We start from the raw sequence: 20,056 nt of genomic DNA, 5'->3' as shown, positions 1-20,056 counted from the left end.
TTTAGCACATTTCTGATCGGTTTCTTTCATGGTAAGTTATATACTTTTACAAAACTTTGGTTCAAAAAGGTGACAAATACTGACACACGCCACAGTACAAGTTTTTTCTATTTGCATGACAGAGCGTTTGTTGAGTTGCAACCCTTGTGTCTGTCAAGTACGTGACGTCATCTTTAATGTAGTGCCTACATGATGTTAAAGTTCCGTCGCAGGTTGATGACGACTAATGTGGCGATGTCGTAACATCATGCGTCGAAGAATGTAGTAGTAAAATTGCTCATTGACTATCTCATAGTGGTTATTCGGCAGATTTTGCATGTCGAGCATTACATGGGTAGCTGCGAAATTCTGTTATTAACGCGCATCATATTTTGAGCATCGGAGCGTGTTACCTATCTTAGCATAGCATTGTAGCTCAGTTGCATTTCTCAATAGTGTTGACAGAGAGATGTGTCAGAAGGGAGGCAGTTTTGCAAGGCACAAATTTGCCTCTCAAGGTTGAACGTGCTTTCCTTGTCTCGATACTGAGCGAGGTAACAACGGTTTCTTCAAGTAGATCTTCGAAAGTCGAGGTGCTTGCGAGGCATTCGCAACATGTTGAACATTCCAACTCAGTCGTTCCCTGCGCCGAGTTCCCAGCAGCGGGTAGCTCGGCCCGGCCAGTCTGGGAGGAACAAGGTAAAGACACAATTAATGTAACTTCTTGTTCGTACACATTTATTTGCAATATATATACTTCCTATATTTTAGGTTGCCTTAAAACCGGGCCACAGTCTTATGGACTGGATTCGGTTCTCCAAAAGTGGCAAAGATCTAACCGGGTTGAGGGGACGTCTGATTGAAGTTACTCACGAAGAATTGCAGAAACACAACACCAGGAATGACTGCTGGACTTGTATACGAGGTAAGCGTCCCCTAACTTCACAAGAGACGTCTACAATCTTACCCTAAATGTTAAGATTGTGACCACAGACAATGTCAGACATAGAAGAGTCACATTGGCAACTTTTTCAAAACTTTTGCTAGAAAAATAAATCCACATACTGTTTTGTGTACTATTGACCCTTAATATCTGATATCATTGACTATCAACTGACGGCACTGATACCGGAATTAATATCGTATGTTTGTAGGTATGGTATATAATGTTACCTCTTATATGGACTACCACCCTGGAGGAGAAGATGAGCTGATGAAGGCAGCAGGCATAGATGGCACTGACCTTTTTGACCAGGTATGATACAGTCTTAATGCATGGCACTTCATGTACGCAAGTATACATGGACATATTTACTCGCTGTGCCTCAAAGTGTGTTAAATGGTTGGCACTTGAGGGGGTTGAGTCAGAGTGATAATTTTGGACTGATGCTGATGAGACATCACTTTTTGCTCACAGGTCCATCGGTGGGTAAACTATGAGTCCATGTTGAAAGAGTGTCTGGTGGGCAGGATGGCTACGAAACCCACCACGGCAATTAAAGGTATTTTTAATAGAGTATGGGGGAGAGTTACAAAAATTTCAACACATCAGGTTTTTGATATATTTTCAAAATTTTCAAAGTTTGATCCATAAAAAGTTTGTGCAGTATGGATTTTACCATGCATTGTAATTCTTAGTTATGACATAACAGAAAATAATTCCATCTGTTGTTGAACCTATCCTTTAATTAATAAATAGTACTAAATATACTGTATTACTGTACTACATACATTAAACATCACAGGTAAACTGTTTGTTGAGTTCAGTCACGTGAAAAAAATAAATAAATCAACTTGACTTCTACTTTAAGATACTTTTTTCTCAGGGGATTGACTTCTACTTTAAGACAGAATACTTTTTTTCTTAGGGTATTGAAGGGTTCAGGAAACTAATATGCAACTTCCCCATTAGTTGAAACAACCGCACTGTAATTTTGGTTTCATCATTTGGCTATTAGAATGAATGACAGAACCAATGATTTTTTTGTTTGAATCAATATGTGGGCTAACTAACTAATTGAGTCGCTTTTCTGGCAAAACTGAGAGAAAATGGCTACGATACTGGGTATCAAGATCATTACCCATCAGAAACAGCAAAGGCAAAAGAGAGCAATGCATATGTGAGTGAGCAATATTCAAATTGCAACATCAAATGTCTGTGCATCAGAGCACACCTCGGTTGTGTTTCAATACAGTATTGCAATACATCAAAATACGTTACACAAGTAATTAACATTAATAAGCAGATATTTATGCACATTTGATGTATTATTTTTCACAATACCTCCACCACCATCATTTTCTCCTCAGCAATGATCCCACCACCCCAAGCTGTCTTCACACCCGCTAACCAAGTGTCTCCTCTGCCTGTCAAAGACTCTCGACCTCGGTATGAGATTGCATTTTAAAAGAAATCAACCATGTCAACTGTTTTTTTTTTTTTTTTTTTTGTTTAACTGTCATCTCATCTGCGTGTCATTTGTACAGATACGACTGGTTCCAAACAGCAACAACAGTTCATCTGGTTATCTATACCCAAAGAAAGGTAACGTCTCATCTGCTCTGTATGCCTCTGTCATAGGTGAACAACAACAACAGGATTATAAATCTACTTGTAATTTTGACCTCACTATCATCATTTGGAGACTTTGGTTTTGTTTAGTATTTTGAGGTACTAAATATCAGTAAAAAATGTACTGTATATTTACTGATGAAATGATGACCAAATGAAACAGAAGTGGACCTCAATGTGCAAGCGTGTAAACTTGTTAATAAGGGATTGTTCATTTTCCCCTCACTTATTTTCCTGCTAGGAGGTTCCCCTTAAAAAACACCTTGTATATGTATATTTTTTTCCCAACACAATATTGTAATTTTCCCCTTAGATCCCTATTTCTGGGTGTACCATCGTTGATCTTGAGGATGGCGTACTCCGAGTAGAAGTGCTGCTTGGGAAAATGTCCTACATGGTACATTTACGTGAGTAGTTATGGCAGATTGATTGTATTTTTTTTCTTTGTTTCAGTTGGTTGTAGAAAATGTCAGCATTACAAGTGCAGATCTGGCTTGGGAAAGTTAAAATAATTAGCCCTCCAAAGTCTTTACATATTACAGCTTTCCTTTAGTCTAAAAATATCCTCATTGTCCTATCAATGTGCTGTGAAATCCTGTTCATTCTATGTTGTTTTAGGTCTTTCAGAAAATGTTGATGGAGACGTTGCTGGTAAGATACGCTAAGTTGATTCTTTTTTTTTTTAACAGTAAATTAACAATTGGTGCACACACTATTTTACTATGTTTATCTACAACAATATGAGGGGATTAAAGATTTGCATGGTCATGATGGCCCTCTAGCGGAAACCCTCACTACATATAATGTTGCCCACAACAAAAATCAGTGTGATACCTTTCTGCAAAACAATTTCAGAAGGTGTATATGGCTTACTCTTGATTTGTGTTTGAATGTACTGCTTATTTGTCACCAGTTCACACTGCCTTCTCCGTGGGAAAGATCCAGGTGACCATCCGCAAGCAGGCAGAAGGAAAATGGTCAAGTTTTGGTCAGCCTCTGGAATTCCACAATACATTTTTAAGCAAAAAAGACAGAGGTGAGCTTCAAATTCGTAGAAAAAATGCAACATTATTATTACCTTATGCTCATTTGGTTTGTGGGTAAGCTGGAGCCTTTCCCAGCTAACTTTAGGCCAAGGGCTCCTGTGTTCGCTCTTCTGGACTATGATGTAGAGTGGCAAGATAAACAAAAAAAAAAATCCTACAGACCACATGAAGGGAAAAGTTATGGTTAAATAAAACTAGGTTAAACTTTTTGACAAATTTAATGTTTGTTCCTATTTTACTAATAACATGAGCTAACGCTGGAAATGATTTTTTTTTTGCAGCCCCTTTCTTTCGGGATTGTGTGTTGGTGTCGAAGACTGAGGTGAACCATAACACGAATGTGTTTCAATTACAACTTCCACGTGGGACTGTCATGCATGTGCCTGTTGGCAAACACGTCTACCTCAAATCCCTCATTCAAGGTACCACCCCAAATTAGCTCTGTGTTCAGAAGCAAGATATATTTGAAAGAGTAAACTTGTGTATAGGAATTAGTTACTGTTGGTTAGACCTTAGCCTATCTTTGTGATTATATTTTCAGATTTGAATGGTCATCTTTAACGATGTTACTAATCTTAGCAGGATTTTTTTTTTAAGGAAAACAAAAAACATGTTTTAGGTCAGAGGTTATGTGAGGGATGTACAGAAAAATACTCAATTGATGCATTCTTTCCCAGTTTAAGCTTTAACTTGTGTTTTATGTGCCTTATACAGATGCAGAGGTAGTGCGACCATACACCCCAATTGACCAGGGTCTTTCAATTGGTCCCAATACCTCCTCAGAAAAAACAGACCTCTACCTCATGATTAAGTTTTATCCGGATGGAGCACTGACTCAACATCTCAACAGCTTACACGTAGGTAAGTCTTTGCCTTTTCACTACTGTAAGTGATTATTTAATTCAGCTTTTCTTCTTCTGACAGTTTTAGTAATGTTCATTGTTACTTTGTTTGCTATAACTTTTTAGGTGACCATGTATCTGTCAGCGGTCCAGAGGGGACCTTCAGTCTCCGCCCCCTTCGTGATACCACAGTGCTCTACCTTTTAGCAGCAGGCACAGGCTTTACTCCAATGTGTCGTCTCGTTCGAGTGGCCCTACAGGAGATCAGCACTATCAGGTCTGTTTAAAATAAAATTATCCATCAATGTGTTAATCCTTGAATTATCAATTGTTTATTTCAGAAAAGGATTAAATTAAATTAAATTAAATGGGCTGAGAAAATTTACTGATATACAGTAATTTAACACCGGTTGAATGATTTCTCCACATACGTTTTTATATAGGTGAAAATGCAAGTATTAAATGGTAGTATTTTCATATTAAACGTGGCTTAGGCCTCAGCACAAAAAGAGCAATTTTTTTTTTTTCTTGCACAAAATAGAACATCTATTAAATCCGCAGAGAGGTAAATTTGCAAATGCCACACTAATATGCTCACTATATGCTTTTGAGCCTGTGGTTACAATGTTAGTCCAGTGGGATGGGAAAAATCAAAAATAAACTTGTACGCTCAATTTTTGTATCTAAAAATCATACTACTTATAATTATGCCACACTGTAAAAAGAATAGTTCAAAAGTGCAAACACAAATTGTTTTTGATGAAGATATGAAATCATCTGACCACAACTATATCTGTACCTCTCCAGGAAAATCCAGTTGCTTTTTTTTAACCGACGAGAAGAGGACATCCTGTGGCGAAGGGAACTGGATGAGCTAACTGCTAATGATGAAAGGTAATCAATGTATTTTCTTTTCTTAGACTTTCCCAGTTGTTATTGACAGTCAAAATGTATAAAAATGTTATTTTAGAGCCTTGTCGTGTAGGTCAAGCAACAACTACAACAATTCCACACCAACAAGATAACACAAACAATTACAATTATCAGTGTACTCATGTTCATGTGACTCTGTCAGATTCCAGGTGAAGCACATCCTCTCGGAGCCGTGTGAAAGTTGGACTGGCAAAAAGGGCCGTGTAGATGACACAATAATCAAGGATGTTCTCGCAAGGCCAGAAGGGTCAAAGTGCTATGTTTGTGTATGTGGCCCCACTCTCTTCACAGAGCAGACGGTCAGGTATGTAACAGTTGAAAAAGTTATTTGGATGTCGTTGTAGGTTATTTTGACAAGGCTAAAGGTTAAACAGGCATACTTTGCACAAGATAAACTAGATTTTACCTTTCCTTTGTCAGGTTGCTGAAGCAGCAAGGCTTCAGTGAAGAGGAGATCCACGCCTTCCAGGGCTGATGTTCTCTGTTTCAAAGCTGCAAAGTACATTCGAGTGGCAATCAGACTTCAAGTCAACTCCTTGAAACATCAAGTAAAAGTCCAAACGGAGCTCCTGGAATCTTCGAGTGAAATTGAAAACCGAGATTCAGTGCTAAAACTGCTGTGATATGAACTTTCACTGCCAGCTGCTTTCAGAGAAATCAACCCCACTTTGTCAGCAGTTTTAGAGCATTTTGACTGCCCTCCCTCCACAAGACCCATAGAGTATCGTTTTCTATGATCATGATGGGAAAAAGAAGTGCCAAATTTCATTCATGAACCAGTTAATTTTGTTTTTTTACTCCTCTAGATGACACCCTCTTTTCAACATTGGGCTGAAAGTACACCGACTTGCCATTTCTTAAATACCTTTATTCAAGCCAAAAGTATAAAAATACCAAGGAAGTAACTTTGAGGCTTCATTTTCCCATCACTGATATATATGAAATTTACCAGAAGAAAGAATAGACTGTCACCTGGAAGAAATAGTTTCATTCTTCCTTCTTTTGGTCAGCAATAGACTTTGTTGGTTGACCTAATAACCTTAAACACACAGGGAGTTTGATGGGTTTTTATTTGTTGCTATTTTTGTTTAGAGGCAACAGCTGACCAGTGGTTTGTTTCTGTAAAATATTCTCAGGGCATTGACTTATCACAACCGGACTGCGTAAGTTGGCTGTAACAAATTTTGGTCCAACCAACCAATCAGAGGATGGAAAAATGCACAAGTCATCCAATGCAAATTTGTGAAATCACATTTGAAACTGATCACAATTTCTAGTACATCAAACCCATCAAGACCTAGCCGTTTTTAGAAGTTATCCTCACTAGGGTCACAGATTTATTACAGTAGTACTGTTACAATATGATTCTGAAGACTGGGCAGATTAGATTGACATGGCATAGTGTCACAATCACATACAGCACAAGAAACACACTGACTGAATTGGATAGACTGTTGGGAATAAACAATCAAACAAGTGTTAGAATTTACAGTGCTTCTAATATTATTTAAGCAAGCAAAAAAGCCCTTACTGGTCCAGACCACTCACTACTGTTGAAAATCATGTCCTTCCACTTAACAATTACACTTGAGATTTAAAGTAGTTTTAGCGTTATAGTGTGATAAAATGTGATAATGTTGAATAGGTATGAATTCTTATATAATCCACAGTTTGTTACATAATTAAACGTGTGTCAAGTACATGAAAAAGTTAAAGTAAATGACGAAGACAGAAGATAGATACAAGTGAATGCAATTTGAACTAAGCAAGTACTGTATGCAAACGTAGCACTGGATCTGTTGCAGTCATGGAGGGTCTTATGCTTGTTGACTTGATTTTGAGGAAGATAGACATGCAACTGCTGTGGAAAAAAATGCCATGCTATATAACATGCTGTACTGTCCCCCATGTAATTTATTTTTATAAAACTTATTTAAAAAATGACCATGTGTTGTAAATCTTTTTTTTTAAATTGCAAAATAACAATGACCAAACCAGTAAGGGAATCTACAATGTTGTCGATTGACAGGAAGAGACCTGGAGTAATGGTGGATTTGACCGTGACAATAAAAGATTTGTTCCAAAGAGGCCAAACAATGTTTTCATATATATATATATATATATATATATATATAGATAGATAGATAGATAGATAGATAGACTTTATTAGGGAAATATCATAGTCAAAGGTCACAGATGTCAAGCTCTAGTCCTCGGGGCCGCATTCCAACATGTTTTCCAAGATTCCCTTGTTAAGTGCACCCTAATAAAGTGGCCTGTTATTGGGTACACTTGAAAATGGCAGTGTACCTAATGGAGTGTCCGTGTGATTCCCTCGTTAAGTGCAGGTGCGTGAAAAGTTTTAGCTCCTGTAGAACGTGAAAATGACCAAAATCTTTTCACGCAGGTGCGCTTAACGAGGGAATCACACGGACACTCCATTAGGTACACCGCCATTTTCAAGTGTACCTAATAACAGGCCACTTTATTAGGGAAATATCATGGTCAAAGGTCACAGGTATCAAGCTCTAGTCCTCGGGGCCGCGTTCCAATATGTTTTCCAAGTTACCCTCGTTAAACACACCTGCGTGAAAAGTTTTAGCTCTTTTCACGTTCTGCAGGAGCTAAAACTTTTCACGCAGGTGCACTTAACGAGGGAATCACACGGACACTCCATTAGGTACACCGCCATTTTCAGGTGTACCTAATAACAGGCCACTTTATTAGGGAAATATCATAGTCAAAGGTCACAGGTGTCAAGCTCTAATCCTCGGGGCCGCATTCCAACATGTTTTCCAAGATTCCCTTGTTAAGTGCACCCTAATAAAGTGGTCTGTTATTGGGTACACTTGAAAATGGCGGTGTACCTAATGGAGTGTCCGTGTGATTCCCTCGTTAAGTGTACCTGCGTGAAAAGTTTTAGCTCCTGTAGAACGTGAAAATGACCAAAATCTTTTCACGCAGGTGCGCTTAACGAGGGAATCACACGGGCACTCCATTAGGTACACCGCCATTTTCAAGTGTACCTAATAACAGGCCACTTTATTAGGGAAATATCATGGTCAAAGGTCACAGGTATCAAGCTCTAGTCCTTGGGGCCGCATTCCAACATGTTTTCCAAGATTCCCTTGTTAATTTCACCCTAATAAAGTGGCCTGATATTGGGTGCACTTGAAAATGGCGGTGTACCTAATGGAGTGTCCGTGTGATTCCCTCGTTAAGTGCAGGTGCGTGAAAACTTTTAGCTCCTTTTGAACGTGAAAGTGGCTAAAAGTTTTCACGCACCTGCACTTGACGAGGGTCACTTGGAAAACATGTTGGGACGCGGCCCAGAGGACTAGAGCTTGACACCTGTGACCTTTGACCATGATATTTCCCTAATAAAGTGGCCTGTTATTCGGTACACTTGAAAATGGCGGTGTAAAGCTTTAATGTGCTTTTATTGTGCAATTAACCCTTTATTTATTTATTCTTTTTTTTTTTTTTACCTCGTGTAGTGAGTGCAGTGTTTCCCAACCTTTTTTCATTCACGGCACACCTTTTCATTGGAAAAAATCTCGAGGCACACCACCAACAAAAATCTGTTAAGTGTTACACCAGCTTCCATATTAAAATCAGTTATATTACAACAAAAGATGTAAAGTTCTATTCCTGTATATGTATGGAGAGTAAGAATTGTCTCTGTGCAACGGTGTGGTGTTTCTTAGCAACTGACTTGAAAATGAGTCCACGGGAGCACTGCAACGGCGGCAGAATTTTTGCAAGAACAATTCATTTTAGGGTGAACTCTCGATACAAATATTTTCATTTGATTGAAGGCAATGGCGTTAACCACTCGACCAGAGCCTGCTCGGAAACCAAAGGAGATTTGGTCATATTGATAGGGTATCCTCCATCCAAACATGCTCGGTGTTGAAAGTTTCAACGGATAGTCCGAAGCAACCCTTTCCACAGTAGTCACCATGACAGGCGACCACCTGGTGGCGTCAGTGTGCCGAGCGCCGTTGGACGATCAGGAGAAGAAGATTTGAATCGCCGGATGTGACGTCAGGGCTTTAGGTTAATTGACGACAGGTGTGCTCGCTCAAGGGGAGTTATCATATGCAGGTGCCACCGAGCGCGGGCCGGCGGCGGCGGCGGCGGCGGCGGCGGACGGTTTCGCAGGTAAGCGAGCATGCTAGCAAATGTTTGTCGTCTCCTGCCGTTTCTCACGACGGCACGCTTTGTTGCTTTTTCTCACAAGCCTTTTTTTAAAATTTATTTTGTTTGTCGCAGGATTGTCGTACTCTCGTGACTCGGCAACGTCACGTCCACCGCGACGGTGGGCCTGGAGGTAAATTGTAGGCCGCAGGCCATTTAGCCCGTGAGCAAATGTTTGCAGTTTCTTACGATGCCATTTATTATTTCTTGCAGGATTTTCGCTGTCTAGGGAGTGCTTGAGGTTTCGGCACGACACGACACGGCACGCCACAATCCACTTTGCGTCGCGTCGCGTCGTTGCGCGTTTTGGTGGTATTTTAAATGCCTTTCGCGGTTGTTTTTTTTCATGCTGGCCAGCATTTTTTTCATTCGTCTGTCTGTAGACGGTTCGTAAATGACGCCGCCGATAAGCGCGTGTTTGTCGGACTAAGGGAAATGTTAGTTTGACTCTAGTCAACTTAACCATTTTTTTTATTTTTATATGATGCGTGTGCCATTTCCGTGTCATGCAAACTGGTGAATGCAACGTATATGTTACGTCATGTCCAAATCGGACCAAATCCATTCAAAGATGGCGCCCGCCCGCCCGCTCGTTCCGTTACGCAACAAACATTTGCGTGGGTTATTTTCTCCCCTTTTGGACGCAGCGCCGCCAACCTGGATCATCTGTCCAATGTGAGGTGAGTTGTAGATGATGAAATTAAAATACGAATTATAATCTTTAATAATTCTTGTAATTTACCACAATGTAATGATTCTATATTTTTTCAAATGTAAAACTACTTAGAATGTATCAAATTAAAATATTAACTACAATTTTGATAAATTATCGTAACTTACTACAATATAATAATTTTTTTCAAATGTAAAACTCCTAGTATGGATAATTGTTGGTCAAAAAAATCATGCCATTGGCACTCGACTCAATGTCTATTTTTGTTGCAATAATTTGCTTGTCTTTTGTAGCACTTAAAAAGGCCACCCAGCCAGCATCCCTCTATACAAAGCAAGCAGGAGGCTCTTGAAGGAGCCCTTTCAGTGATGTTGAGGACACTGAGGAAGAGTAGTCCTAAATCAGGTGAGTTTGTGCTTCCCAACACACAATGGTTGTCGAGTTTTAGCTTCCCAGCACACAATTAATGGCTGTGTGTTTTTGTAGGCTGCTAGAGGAGCCGAATGGGAAAAGTATAATTCCATATGAAAAGGCACAATGGCCTATCCAAAGGCGCAATGGCCTATCCAAAGGTGCAATGGCCTATCCAAAGGTGCAATGGCCTATCCAAAGGCGCAATGGCCTATCCAAAGGTGCAATGGCCTGTCCAAAGGCGCAATGGCCTGTCCAAAGGAGCAATGGCCTGTCCAAAGGAGCAATGGCCTGTCCAAAGGAGCAATGGCCTATCCAAAGGAGCAATGGCCTATCCAAAGGAGCAATGGCCTATCCAAAGGAGCAATGGCCTATCCAAAGGAGCAATGGCCTATCCAAAGGAGCAATGGCCTATCCAAAGGAGCAATGGCCTATCCAAAGGAGCAATGGCCTATCCAAAGGAGCAATGGCCTATCCAAAGGAGCAATGGCCTATCCAAAGGAGCAATGGCCTATCCAAAGGAGCAATGCTATATCAAGTCAAGAATCAAGCAGCACGCTGCAAAAGTCGACGTTTGCGGATCATGTGCCCAGGAGGGGGCAGTGTGGTTGCCTTTGGTTATGGGTGCACGACGGAAAGGTTGCAGGTGTGGCCAGTGTTTGGGGCTCTGATGGTTGGTCTTGCTTAAGAGGTGTGCTGTGGTTGTGGCTTGTCTGGATCCAGCGTTGTCTTGTGCTTTGTTGCCATTGACGGCTCACTTGGGGGAGGACGTGGTTACGTGGACGGAGACAAAACGAAACTTTGATGTGGATCAGAATGTTCAATTTTGCCATATGATGTGTACCATTTTGTCTTTTTCTAACCTGCCACTGTTGTACTTGCTGCATTCTTTGTTCTCCCCCATCGGTGTAGGGCGGCGTTGGAGCGAGCTGATCCCGAATGTCCAATTTTGCAATTTGACTTGTACCATTTTGTCTTTTTTTAACCTGCCACTGTTGCACTTCATCTAACCCTAACCTACCACCGCTGTGGTACTTGCGTTCTTTGTTCTCCCCTTAGGTGTAGGGCAGCATTGGAGCGAGACGGTAACATTTTGTCTTTTTCTAACCTACCACTGTCGTGCTTGATCTAAGCTGTGTGTCCTTTGTTCTCTAGGTGTAGGGGGCGGTGTTTGGGCGAGCCGGTCCACGAGGAAGACGTAATGATGCGAGCAGCGCCCAACTCATTGCATGTTCTGCCATTTGCAGGCCGGACGCGAAAGGGGGGGGCGCACGGCCCGATCCGACCGGGCGATGCTCACCAATCGTAGCTAGCCGCTGTGATCAAGTAAGCAAGTGACCGACAACTTGGGGTGCTGTTTGTGTTTCTAACATTTGTTTCTCTTTCTGCAGATGGCGACCGGGATGTGACACGATCTGATCAGAGGTGAACGTACCACTGTGGCATCGCTCTGACGTCGCCGAGTTGTGAGGGAGACCCGCTTCCCTGGAGGCGTCGACCTGCGCAGCTTCAACGTGTGAAATGGATTCTTTTTTTCTTTTTTCTTTTTTTTTATTTAAATTACACCAGCGGTGTCCCAATGTCTGCTTGAGGGCTGCATACTGAAACAAATTCTGAATTCTTTGACGCAAATTCATTAAATCAATCACGAAATGTTGCCATTGATATTTAGTGCTACAAAGCAGTGTCGTGTTCAGTCGTGTGGTGTGTTGATCAAGTTGCCCCGAGGCTGCCATTTGGACACCAATGGTGACATGTGTGTAGGGCTGCACGTGTATTGGAAAACTGCCATATGGTGGTCTAGGTTATTGACATGCACTTTAAGACAGCAAAGAATTTTTTTTTTTCATGTCTCAAATGAAACATGCTTTCTTGCCTAACTATTTGTAATGAGTTAAGACGATAAGTCATTGATGTAAGTTAAAGTTAACTCATCTAACTGATCTCATTGCGATCAAATAGTTAACCTCCATCCAAGAATTTTGCACAACTTGCCTCAATGCAGTGGTCTGGCCCAATACTGCCATATCATTGATTTTCCAAAATGTTGTGCAGCCCTCATTGAGTGCCAAACGCGCAGCGACGGCAAGCGCAAGCGACCGCGCAGCGACGGCAAGCGACCGCGCAGCGACGGCAAGCGCAAGCGACCGCGCAGCGACGGCAAGCGCAAGCGACCGCGCAGCGACGGCAAGCGCAAGCGACGGCAAGCGCAAGCGACTGCGCAAGCGACTGCATGCGCAAGCGACTGCAAGCGCAAGCGACTGCAAGCGCAAGCGACTGCAAGCGCAAGCGACTGCAAGCGCAAGCGACTGCAAGCGCAAGCGACTGCAAGCGCAAGCGACGGCGCAGCGAGACTTTTGTGCTTGTCTTGCTAGGTGGAAGAGACGATGTATGAAACGAAGAGCTGGTGGACGGAGGCCACCAGACCCGCGATTGGTGAGCGGGGTGCAAAGGAAGGAATCACCCAAAGAAAGCAGTCGCCAAGTGTTGAAGAGGAGCCTGATGCACGACTGGCCAAGGCTGGCCAGAGGCGGTGACATGGCAATCCAATCTGCAAGCGTAGTGTACACACTGTTGGTTTTAATTTGATTTCCTTATTTTTCTGCCTTTCACCTGGCAGCGGATGGGGCGAGCGCCAGCCTGCACCGAGAGGGACTGGGCTGCACCCACAAGACCAGGGAGGGGGCAGGTAATGAGTACGTTGACAGAAGTGAGCTGCATGCAACTGAGTGCCGTTTGTCTTTTTGCACTTGTGCGAGGCGGAAGACGAGTCCAACACCGGCCGGAGCAGACCCGGACCTTGGCCCGTGACGAGCGGCCCACACGAGACTGATGGGTGCAGATGCAGCCAGTGTTTCGGGGAGTATGACTTTGGTTTTTCTTTTGTGCTTTCCCTACCCCTGTCTATTTGAATAGGGTAACTAGTAGCACGCACGGGCATTTGGGTTGCTGTGACCCTCTAGATACGAATCGGCAAAGCAGACACCCCCTGCCTCCCTCCCTCCCCCCCCCCCCTCTCTCTCGCTCTCTCTCTCTCGCTCTCTTTCTCCAACGCGCCCGGCAGTACCTGCATGGCCTGGTGCACTCAGGGTGGAACGTGGCTATACCTTGCCCTTTGTGGAATACCAGGGTATAATGTCTGCCAGACTGGGTCCCAGTGTCGTCGACGGTGTCGAGGACAAGGAGATTCTCCGTGACGCTCTCCGTGACGTCACGTTTTCCTCTTTTTTTCCTCTCGGGGCCAAGCCAGCTCTACTCAGGGGAAACTGGCTGGTTGCGCTTAAGTGCGCACCAAAGCCTCTTTTCATCTCCTCTCGCTCTCTCCCTCCCTCCCTTCCTCCCTCCCTTTTTGTAAGGGGTTAAACATTTCATAACTCGGATTGCTCCAATGCGGGAGGGCCGTATGAGACATGCGCCAGCCCGTGCGTGCCGCTAGTTACCTGATTCAAACTTACCTTAGTCTAGGTTGGGGGGGTGCTAGTGGAATTTTTCCCCTTGCCAAAACCAACACAATATGTCTGCCTTTCAGGATTGCTGGGGCACTGGATCGGACGAGTGCCTGCACAGAGAGGGACTGGACAGGACCGCGGGACCAGAGGGTAATAATAAAAAACTTTATTTGTAGAGCACCTTTCATACAAGAAATGCAGCTCAAAGCACTTTACGACAAAGAAAGAAATTATAAGCATTGAATTCTTCATATAGGAACAGACATAAAAAGAAAACAAAAACATTCATGTGTGCATACGCTATTAATGAAGGGAGCTTAAAATAGGAGCAAGCTTTAATAGACAGGTAATGAGTACGTCCACAGAAGTGAACCGCATGCAACAGAGCCGTTTTTCTTTTTGCAGTGGCACAAGGCGGAGGATGAGTCCAAACGTCGAATACCGGCCGTGGGGGGAGCCAACCTTCGCCCGTGATGAGCGGCCGACACGAGACGGACGGGTGCGGATGCGGCGAGGGCAAAGCGCCCAGCCAGCATTTAAGGAGAGTATGACTGCGTTTTTTTCTTTTGTCCTTTCTTTCCTTCCCTCCCTCCCTCCACTTTTTCACTGGGTGTGCACACTGGCTATCTGCATGATGCCGCTTTCTTTCTCTCTCAGCGCCGCGTCATTTTGCAATATTGTTGTTTTACTGTTGTTTTTTTAATCATGAAATGAACTGTTTGTACTGTAATTGTGTGTGTACCACTGAACTGCAATTAAACTGTGAACTGAATTCAAGTGGTCCATTTTAAACATTGGCATTGGCAGTCTATCGTGCATACAAACTGGAATCATTTGAGACATTCTCAATGACAAGACAATTGTAAAGTTAAGCTGAAACAAAATTGACTTAAATATGCAGTGTCAGGCTTTTTATTTATTTTTTTAACTACACAAAGAAAAGCTGCATGCATTCTAAATTGTTGACAAAAGCCAAGTAGCCAGACACCCATAGATGCAAACGACAAGTGTACAAACGGTCTCTGTTGCGATCAGTAAGTCATCTTTGGCAACCCTGCTTTAAAATGGCCACCGAACTCAGAATCTTGCAAAATGTTGGTACATTTTTCTGTAAGAGTAAAAGCTGTTGAGTCTAGTCAGAGCCATTTTTTGGTTTGTTTTGAATCGTCATGCATCATGTGGGCATTCTTGTGAATAAAATCAACAGTGGTGTGTTTGCTTCCTGTTGGTGGTCTTGTAAATAAAGTCAACTTTGGTGTCAGTCATCATTCGCAATGTGCCTCAATCAATGGTGCAGCTCTTGAATGTGAAACTTATTGCATGTTTTGTTACAGGGCTTGATGTCTTCATTGGCTGTTTGACTACAAAAAAGGCTGTTGCTGTCCAGTCCAGGTTGCTGCTATAGTCAATTGAATTTATAAACATAGCGTGTAACTTCCAGGACCTTAGCTTTCAATTCAAAGCAGAGTTGCGTAACTACACGGCCAGCCTTGGCACATGTACTGGGTGGTACCACCCAGTTCAGAGTGAAGTAAAGGCCAGAGTGGTCTTATTCATACCGGGATCCTTATGAAATTGACCATATCAGAAAGGCTAGATGAATTCCAAGTGCTGCCACCGAGTAGCAGCATATTTGCCTCAACCTGTCTGGTGCTGGGTCAATGCGATGCACCTTTCGTTGTTTTGCCCAAAACAACCTAAGAAATAAAGTAGTACTGTTGTTATCTCGCCAGTGTGCATGTTTGTTAAAAGTACAAAAACTCATTTGCATGATAGACGTCTAAACCACATGCTAGATATTTGCCTCAACCTGTCCGATGCTCTATTTAACTGTATGCGATAATTTTTAACAATTTTAATTTAAATTTTTAAGTACATTACAAATGATAGGCGCCCCAATTAGACAGCTGGATCAATGTGACCTGTCTTTTGCGGTTTGTTCTGCCCAAAGCAACCTAATACACATAAGTACTGCCGCTATCTCGCCAATGTGCGTGTCTCTAAAATGTACAAAGCAAGCAAATTCATTTGCATAATAAACTTCCAAACCACATGCTAAAAAAATATTCATGTGATGCAGAAAGTCTTCTGTAGCTTGCTAAGATTTGCCAATTTGAGCAATGCCGTATCCGAACCCGAGGCTGGGGGTTGCCCGCCCATGTGCCTAATCGCTCGGGCATTGATACATCAGCAATGTCAAGTCAAGTTTATTTGTATAGCCCTAAATCACAAACAGTCTCAAAGGGCTTCACATAGACAAAAATTGACAATTACTGTCAAAGCATCCCCTGATCTTAAGCTCCCAATGCTTCCTTCGAGGTCTCCTCATGTCCTCAGCACTGCAAACCTTTGTGCCGGTACACCATATGAAATAAATGACGGAATATGTTTTTTTTTTTTACACCTCTAATGTGTATCAAGCATACCAGATGGTGTTTTAGAACAGCCTAGAATATTAAGTTACAAAAAGTTAAAAGTTAAAAAAAACTTACTAAAGCTTAAAAAAGTTATTGATTATATATTTGCTCCAAGGAGGGAATATTGACGAACGTCACCTCCTTCATAGGGGGGGGGGGGGGGGGGGGTAGTAGGCGCAGGCGGCACGGGGAGCAGGGGGCGCAGGCGGCACTGGGAGCAGGCGGCAGGGGGCGCAGGCGGCGCAGGCGGCGCAGGCAGCAGGGGTGGGGAATCGAACCCTGGATCTCAGGTGTTCAAGCGCAGCGACGGAGCCACTCGCCAAGCGTGGCGAGCTTGGCAGTGACCCCGCTTTCACTTCGAGTCATTCTTATTCGTTCAATATTGCGCTCCGCGCGCGCTGGGTAAGTACAAAAGAGAACTTGCGGCCGCCGGCTGTCATGTCACGCTGGTCGACCGGTTCGTGACACGGCCTCATGCGCCGTACAGCCCTGGTTCGATCCCAGCGGTGGGAACTTCGGCCCACTTTTGTAAGCGTCTGGATACATGCATATAGGTTGCATGTCGACGCATTTATTTATGTGTAAACGCCCAGTGTGGCCCCGCCTGCAAGTGGGCGGGGCGATGCAGCTGGCCCCGCCCCCATCGAAATGGCCCCGCCCCTGGCCCCGCCCCCTGCCCTACAAAAAGACAGTAGGGTAGGAGGCGGGGCGAAGCTCCGCCCCCTGCCCTACAAGAAGACAGCAGGGTAGGAGGCGGGGCTTCGCCCCGCCCCCTGCCCTACAAAAAGACAGTAGGGTAGGAGGCGGAGCGAAGCCCCGCCCCGTGCCCTACAAAAAGACAGTAGGGTAGGGGGCGGGGCGAAGCCCCGCCCCCTACCCTACTGTCTTTATATACAGTATATATATATAGTATATATATACAGTATATAATATATACAGTATATATATATATATATATATATATATATATATATATATATATATACTGTATATATATATATACTGTATGTATATATATATATATACAGTATATATATACAGTATATACTGTATATATATATATATATATATATATATATACTGTGTATATATATATATACTGTATATATATATACAGTATATATATATATATACTGTATATATATATACAGTATATATATATATATATACTGTATATATATATACAGTATATATATATATATATATATATATATATATACAGTATATATATATATATATATACAGTATATATACTGTATATATATACTGTATACAGTATATATATATATACTGTATATATATATATACAGTATATAAATATATACTGTATATATATATATATATACAGTATATATATATATATATATATACTGTATACAGTATATATATATATATATACTGTATACAGTATATATATATATATATAGTATATATATATATATATATATATAGTATATATATATAGTATATACAGTATATATATATATATATACTGTATACAGTATATATATATATATATATAGTATATATATATATATATATATATATATATATAGTATATGTAGTATATATATATACTGTATATAAAGACAGTAGGGTAGGGGGCGGGGCGAAGCCCCGCCCCCTACCCTACTGTCTTTTTGTAGGGCAGGGGGCGGGGGCAGGGGCGGGGCCATTTCGATGGGGTCCCGCCCCCATCGAAATGGCCCCGCCCCCTACCCTACTGTCTTTTGTAGGGCAGGGGGCGGGGCCATTTCGATGGGGGCGGGGCCAGCTGCGTCGCCCCGCCCACTTGCAGGCGGGGCCACACTGGGCGTTTACACATAAATAAATGCGTCGTCATGCAACCTATATGCATGTATCCAGACGCTTACAAAAGTGGGCCGGAGAAAGTTCCCACCGCTGGGATCGAACCAGGGCTGTACGGCGCATGAGGCCGTGTCACGAACCGGTCGACCAGCGTGACATGACAGCCGGCGGCCGCAAGTTCTCTTTTGTACTTACCCAGCGCGCGCGGAGCGCAATATTGAACGAATAAGAATGACTCGAAGTGAAAGCGGGGTCACTGCCGAGCTCGCCACGCTTGGCGAGTGGCTCCGTCGCTGCGCTTGAACACCTGAGATCCAGGGTTCGATTCCCCACCCCTGCTGCCTGCGCCGCCTGCGCCGCCTGCGCCCCCTGCCGCCTGCTCCCAGTGCCGCCTGCGCCCCCTGCTCCCCGTGCCGCCTGCGCCTACTACCCCCCCCCCCCCCCCCCCCTATGAAGGAGGTGACGTTCGTCAATATTCCCTCCTTGGAGCAAATATATAATCAATAACTTTTTTAAGCTTTAGTAAGTTTTTTTTAACTTTTAACTTTTTGTAACTTAATATTCTAGGCTGTTCTAAAACACCATCTGGTATGCTTGATACACATTAGAGGTGTAAAAAAAAAAAACATATTCCGTCATTTATTTCATATGGTGTACCGGCACAAAGGTTTGCAGTGCTGAGGACATGAGGAGACCTCGAAGGAAGCATTGGGAGCTTAAGATCAGGGGATGCTTTGACAGTAATTGTCAATTTTTGTCTATGTGAAGCCCTTTGAGACTGTTTGTGATTTAGGGCTATACAAATAAACTTGACTTGACATTGCTGATGTATCAATGCCCGAGCGATTAGGCACATGGGCGGGCAACCCCCAGCCTCGGGTTCGGATACGGCATTGCTCAAATTGGCAAATCTTAGCAAGCTACAGAAGACTTTCTGCATCACATGAATATTTTTTTAGCATGTGGTTTGGAAGTTTATTATGCAAATGAATTTGCTTGCTTTGTACATTTTAGAGACACGCACATTGGCGAGATAGCGGCAGTACTTATGTGTATTAGGTTGCTTTGGGCAGAACAAACCGCAAAAGACAGGTCACATTGATCCAGCTGTCTAATTGGGGCGCCTATCATTTGTAATGTACTTAAAAATTTAAATTAAAATTGTTAAAAATTATCGCATACAGTTAAATAGAGCATCGGACAGGTTGAGGCAAATATCTAGCATGTGGTTTAGACGTCTATCATGCAAATGAGTTTTTGTACTTTTAACAAACATGCACACTGGCGAGATAACAACAGTACTACTTTATTTCTTAGGTTGTTTTGGGCAAAACAACGAAAGGTGCATCGCATTGACCCAGCACCAGACAGGTTGAGGCAAATATGCTGCTACTCGGTGGCAGCACTTGGAATTCATCTAGCCTTTCTGATATGGTCAATTTCATAAGGATCCCGGTATGAATAAGACCACTCTGGCCTTTACTTCACTCTGAACTGGGTGGTACCACCCAGTACATGTGCCAAGGCTGGCCGTGTAGTTACGCAACTCTGCTTTGAATTGAAAGCTAAGGTCCTGGAAGTTACACGCTATGTTTATAAATTCAATTGACTATAGCAGCAACCTGGACTGGACAGCAACAGCCTTTTTTGTAGTCAAACAGCCAATGAAGACATCAAGCCCTGTAACAAAACATGCAATAAGTTTCACATTCAAGAGCTGCACCA

At 42.7% G+C, this 20,056-nt stretch overlaps 2 protein-coding genes across 2 annotated transcripts; both read left to right on the top strand.

Annotated features, from left to right (window-relative positions):
* Positions 1 to 210: 210 nt before the first annotated feature.
* Positions 211 to 7,316, top strand: cyb5r4 (cytochrome b5 reductase 4). The gene is made up of 15 exons (XM_088387947.1): positions 211 to 678; positions 751 to 904; positions 1,134 to 1,234; positions 1,397 to 1,481; positions 2,290 to 2,368; positions 2,467 to 2,524; positions 2,865 to 2,958; positions 3,170 to 3,202; positions 3,465 to 3,587; positions 3,879 to 4,019; positions 4,312 to 4,458; positions 4,566 to 4,716; positions 5,247 to 5,333; positions 5,515 to 5,676; positions 5,793 to 7,316. The coding sequence occupies exons 1-15, from the start codon at positions 595 to 597 to the stop codon at positions 5,845 to 5,847; spliced, it is 1,554 nt and encodes a 517-aa protein (XP_088244073.1). The 5' UTR covers positions 211 to 594; the 3' UTR covers positions 5,848 to 7,316.
* Positions 7,317 to 7,357: 41 nt separating this feature from the next.
* LOC148392166 (uncharacterized) lies at positions 7,358 to 15,370 on the top strand. The gene is made up of 5 exons (XM_088387101.1): positions 7,358 to 7,369; positions 12,619 to 13,189; positions 13,277 to 13,345; positions 13,416 to 14,255; positions 14,511 to 15,370. The coding sequence occupies exons 1-4, from the start codon at positions 7,358 to 7,360 to the stop codon at positions 13,487 to 13,489; spliced, it is 726 nt and encodes a 241-aa protein (XP_088243227.1). The 3' UTR covers positions 13,490 to 14,255; positions 14,511 to 15,370.
* The last annotated feature ends 4,686 nt before the right edge of the window (positions 15,371 to 20,056 follow it).

The sequence above is a fragment of the Syngnathus floridae genome, chromosome 10 (assembly GCF_059516105.1).
Source record: "Syngnathus floridae isolate MCC-2025c chromosome 10, RoL_Sflo_1.0, whole genome shotgun sequence".
In the NCBI taxonomy this organism is placed as follows: Eukaryota; Metazoa; Chordata; class Actinopteri; order Syngnathiformes; family Syngnathidae; genus Syngnathus; species Syngnathus floridae.
Note: the sequence above shows the minus strand (reverse complement) of the source record. Positions and strands in the feature narration are given on the sequence as shown.

Bases quoted from the DNA above. Each gene is read 5' to 3' on its own strand.
- cyb5r4 (XM_088387947.1), top strand. From the start codon at position 595: ATGTTGAACATTCCAACTCAGTCGTTCCCTGCGCCGAGTTCCCAGCAG. The intron at 3,588-3,878 runs GTGAGCTTCAAA...TTTTTTTTGCAG, and splicing joins TTTAAGCAAAAAAGACAGAG to CCCCTTTCTTTCGGGATTGT. The intron at 5,677-5,792 runs GTATGTAACAGT...TTCCTTTGTCAG, and splicing joins TTCACAGAGCAGACGGTCAG to GTTGCTGAAGCAGCAAGGCT.
- LOC148392166 (XM_088387101.1), top strand. The intron at 13,190-13,276 runs GTGACATGGCAA...TTCACCTGGCAG, and splicing joins GCCAAGGCTGGCCAGAGGCG to CGGATGGGGCGAGCGCCAGC. The intron at 13,346-13,415 runs GTAATGAGTACG...CACTTGTGCGAG, and splicing joins CAAGACCAGGGAGGGGGCAG to GCGGAAGACGAGTCCAACAC.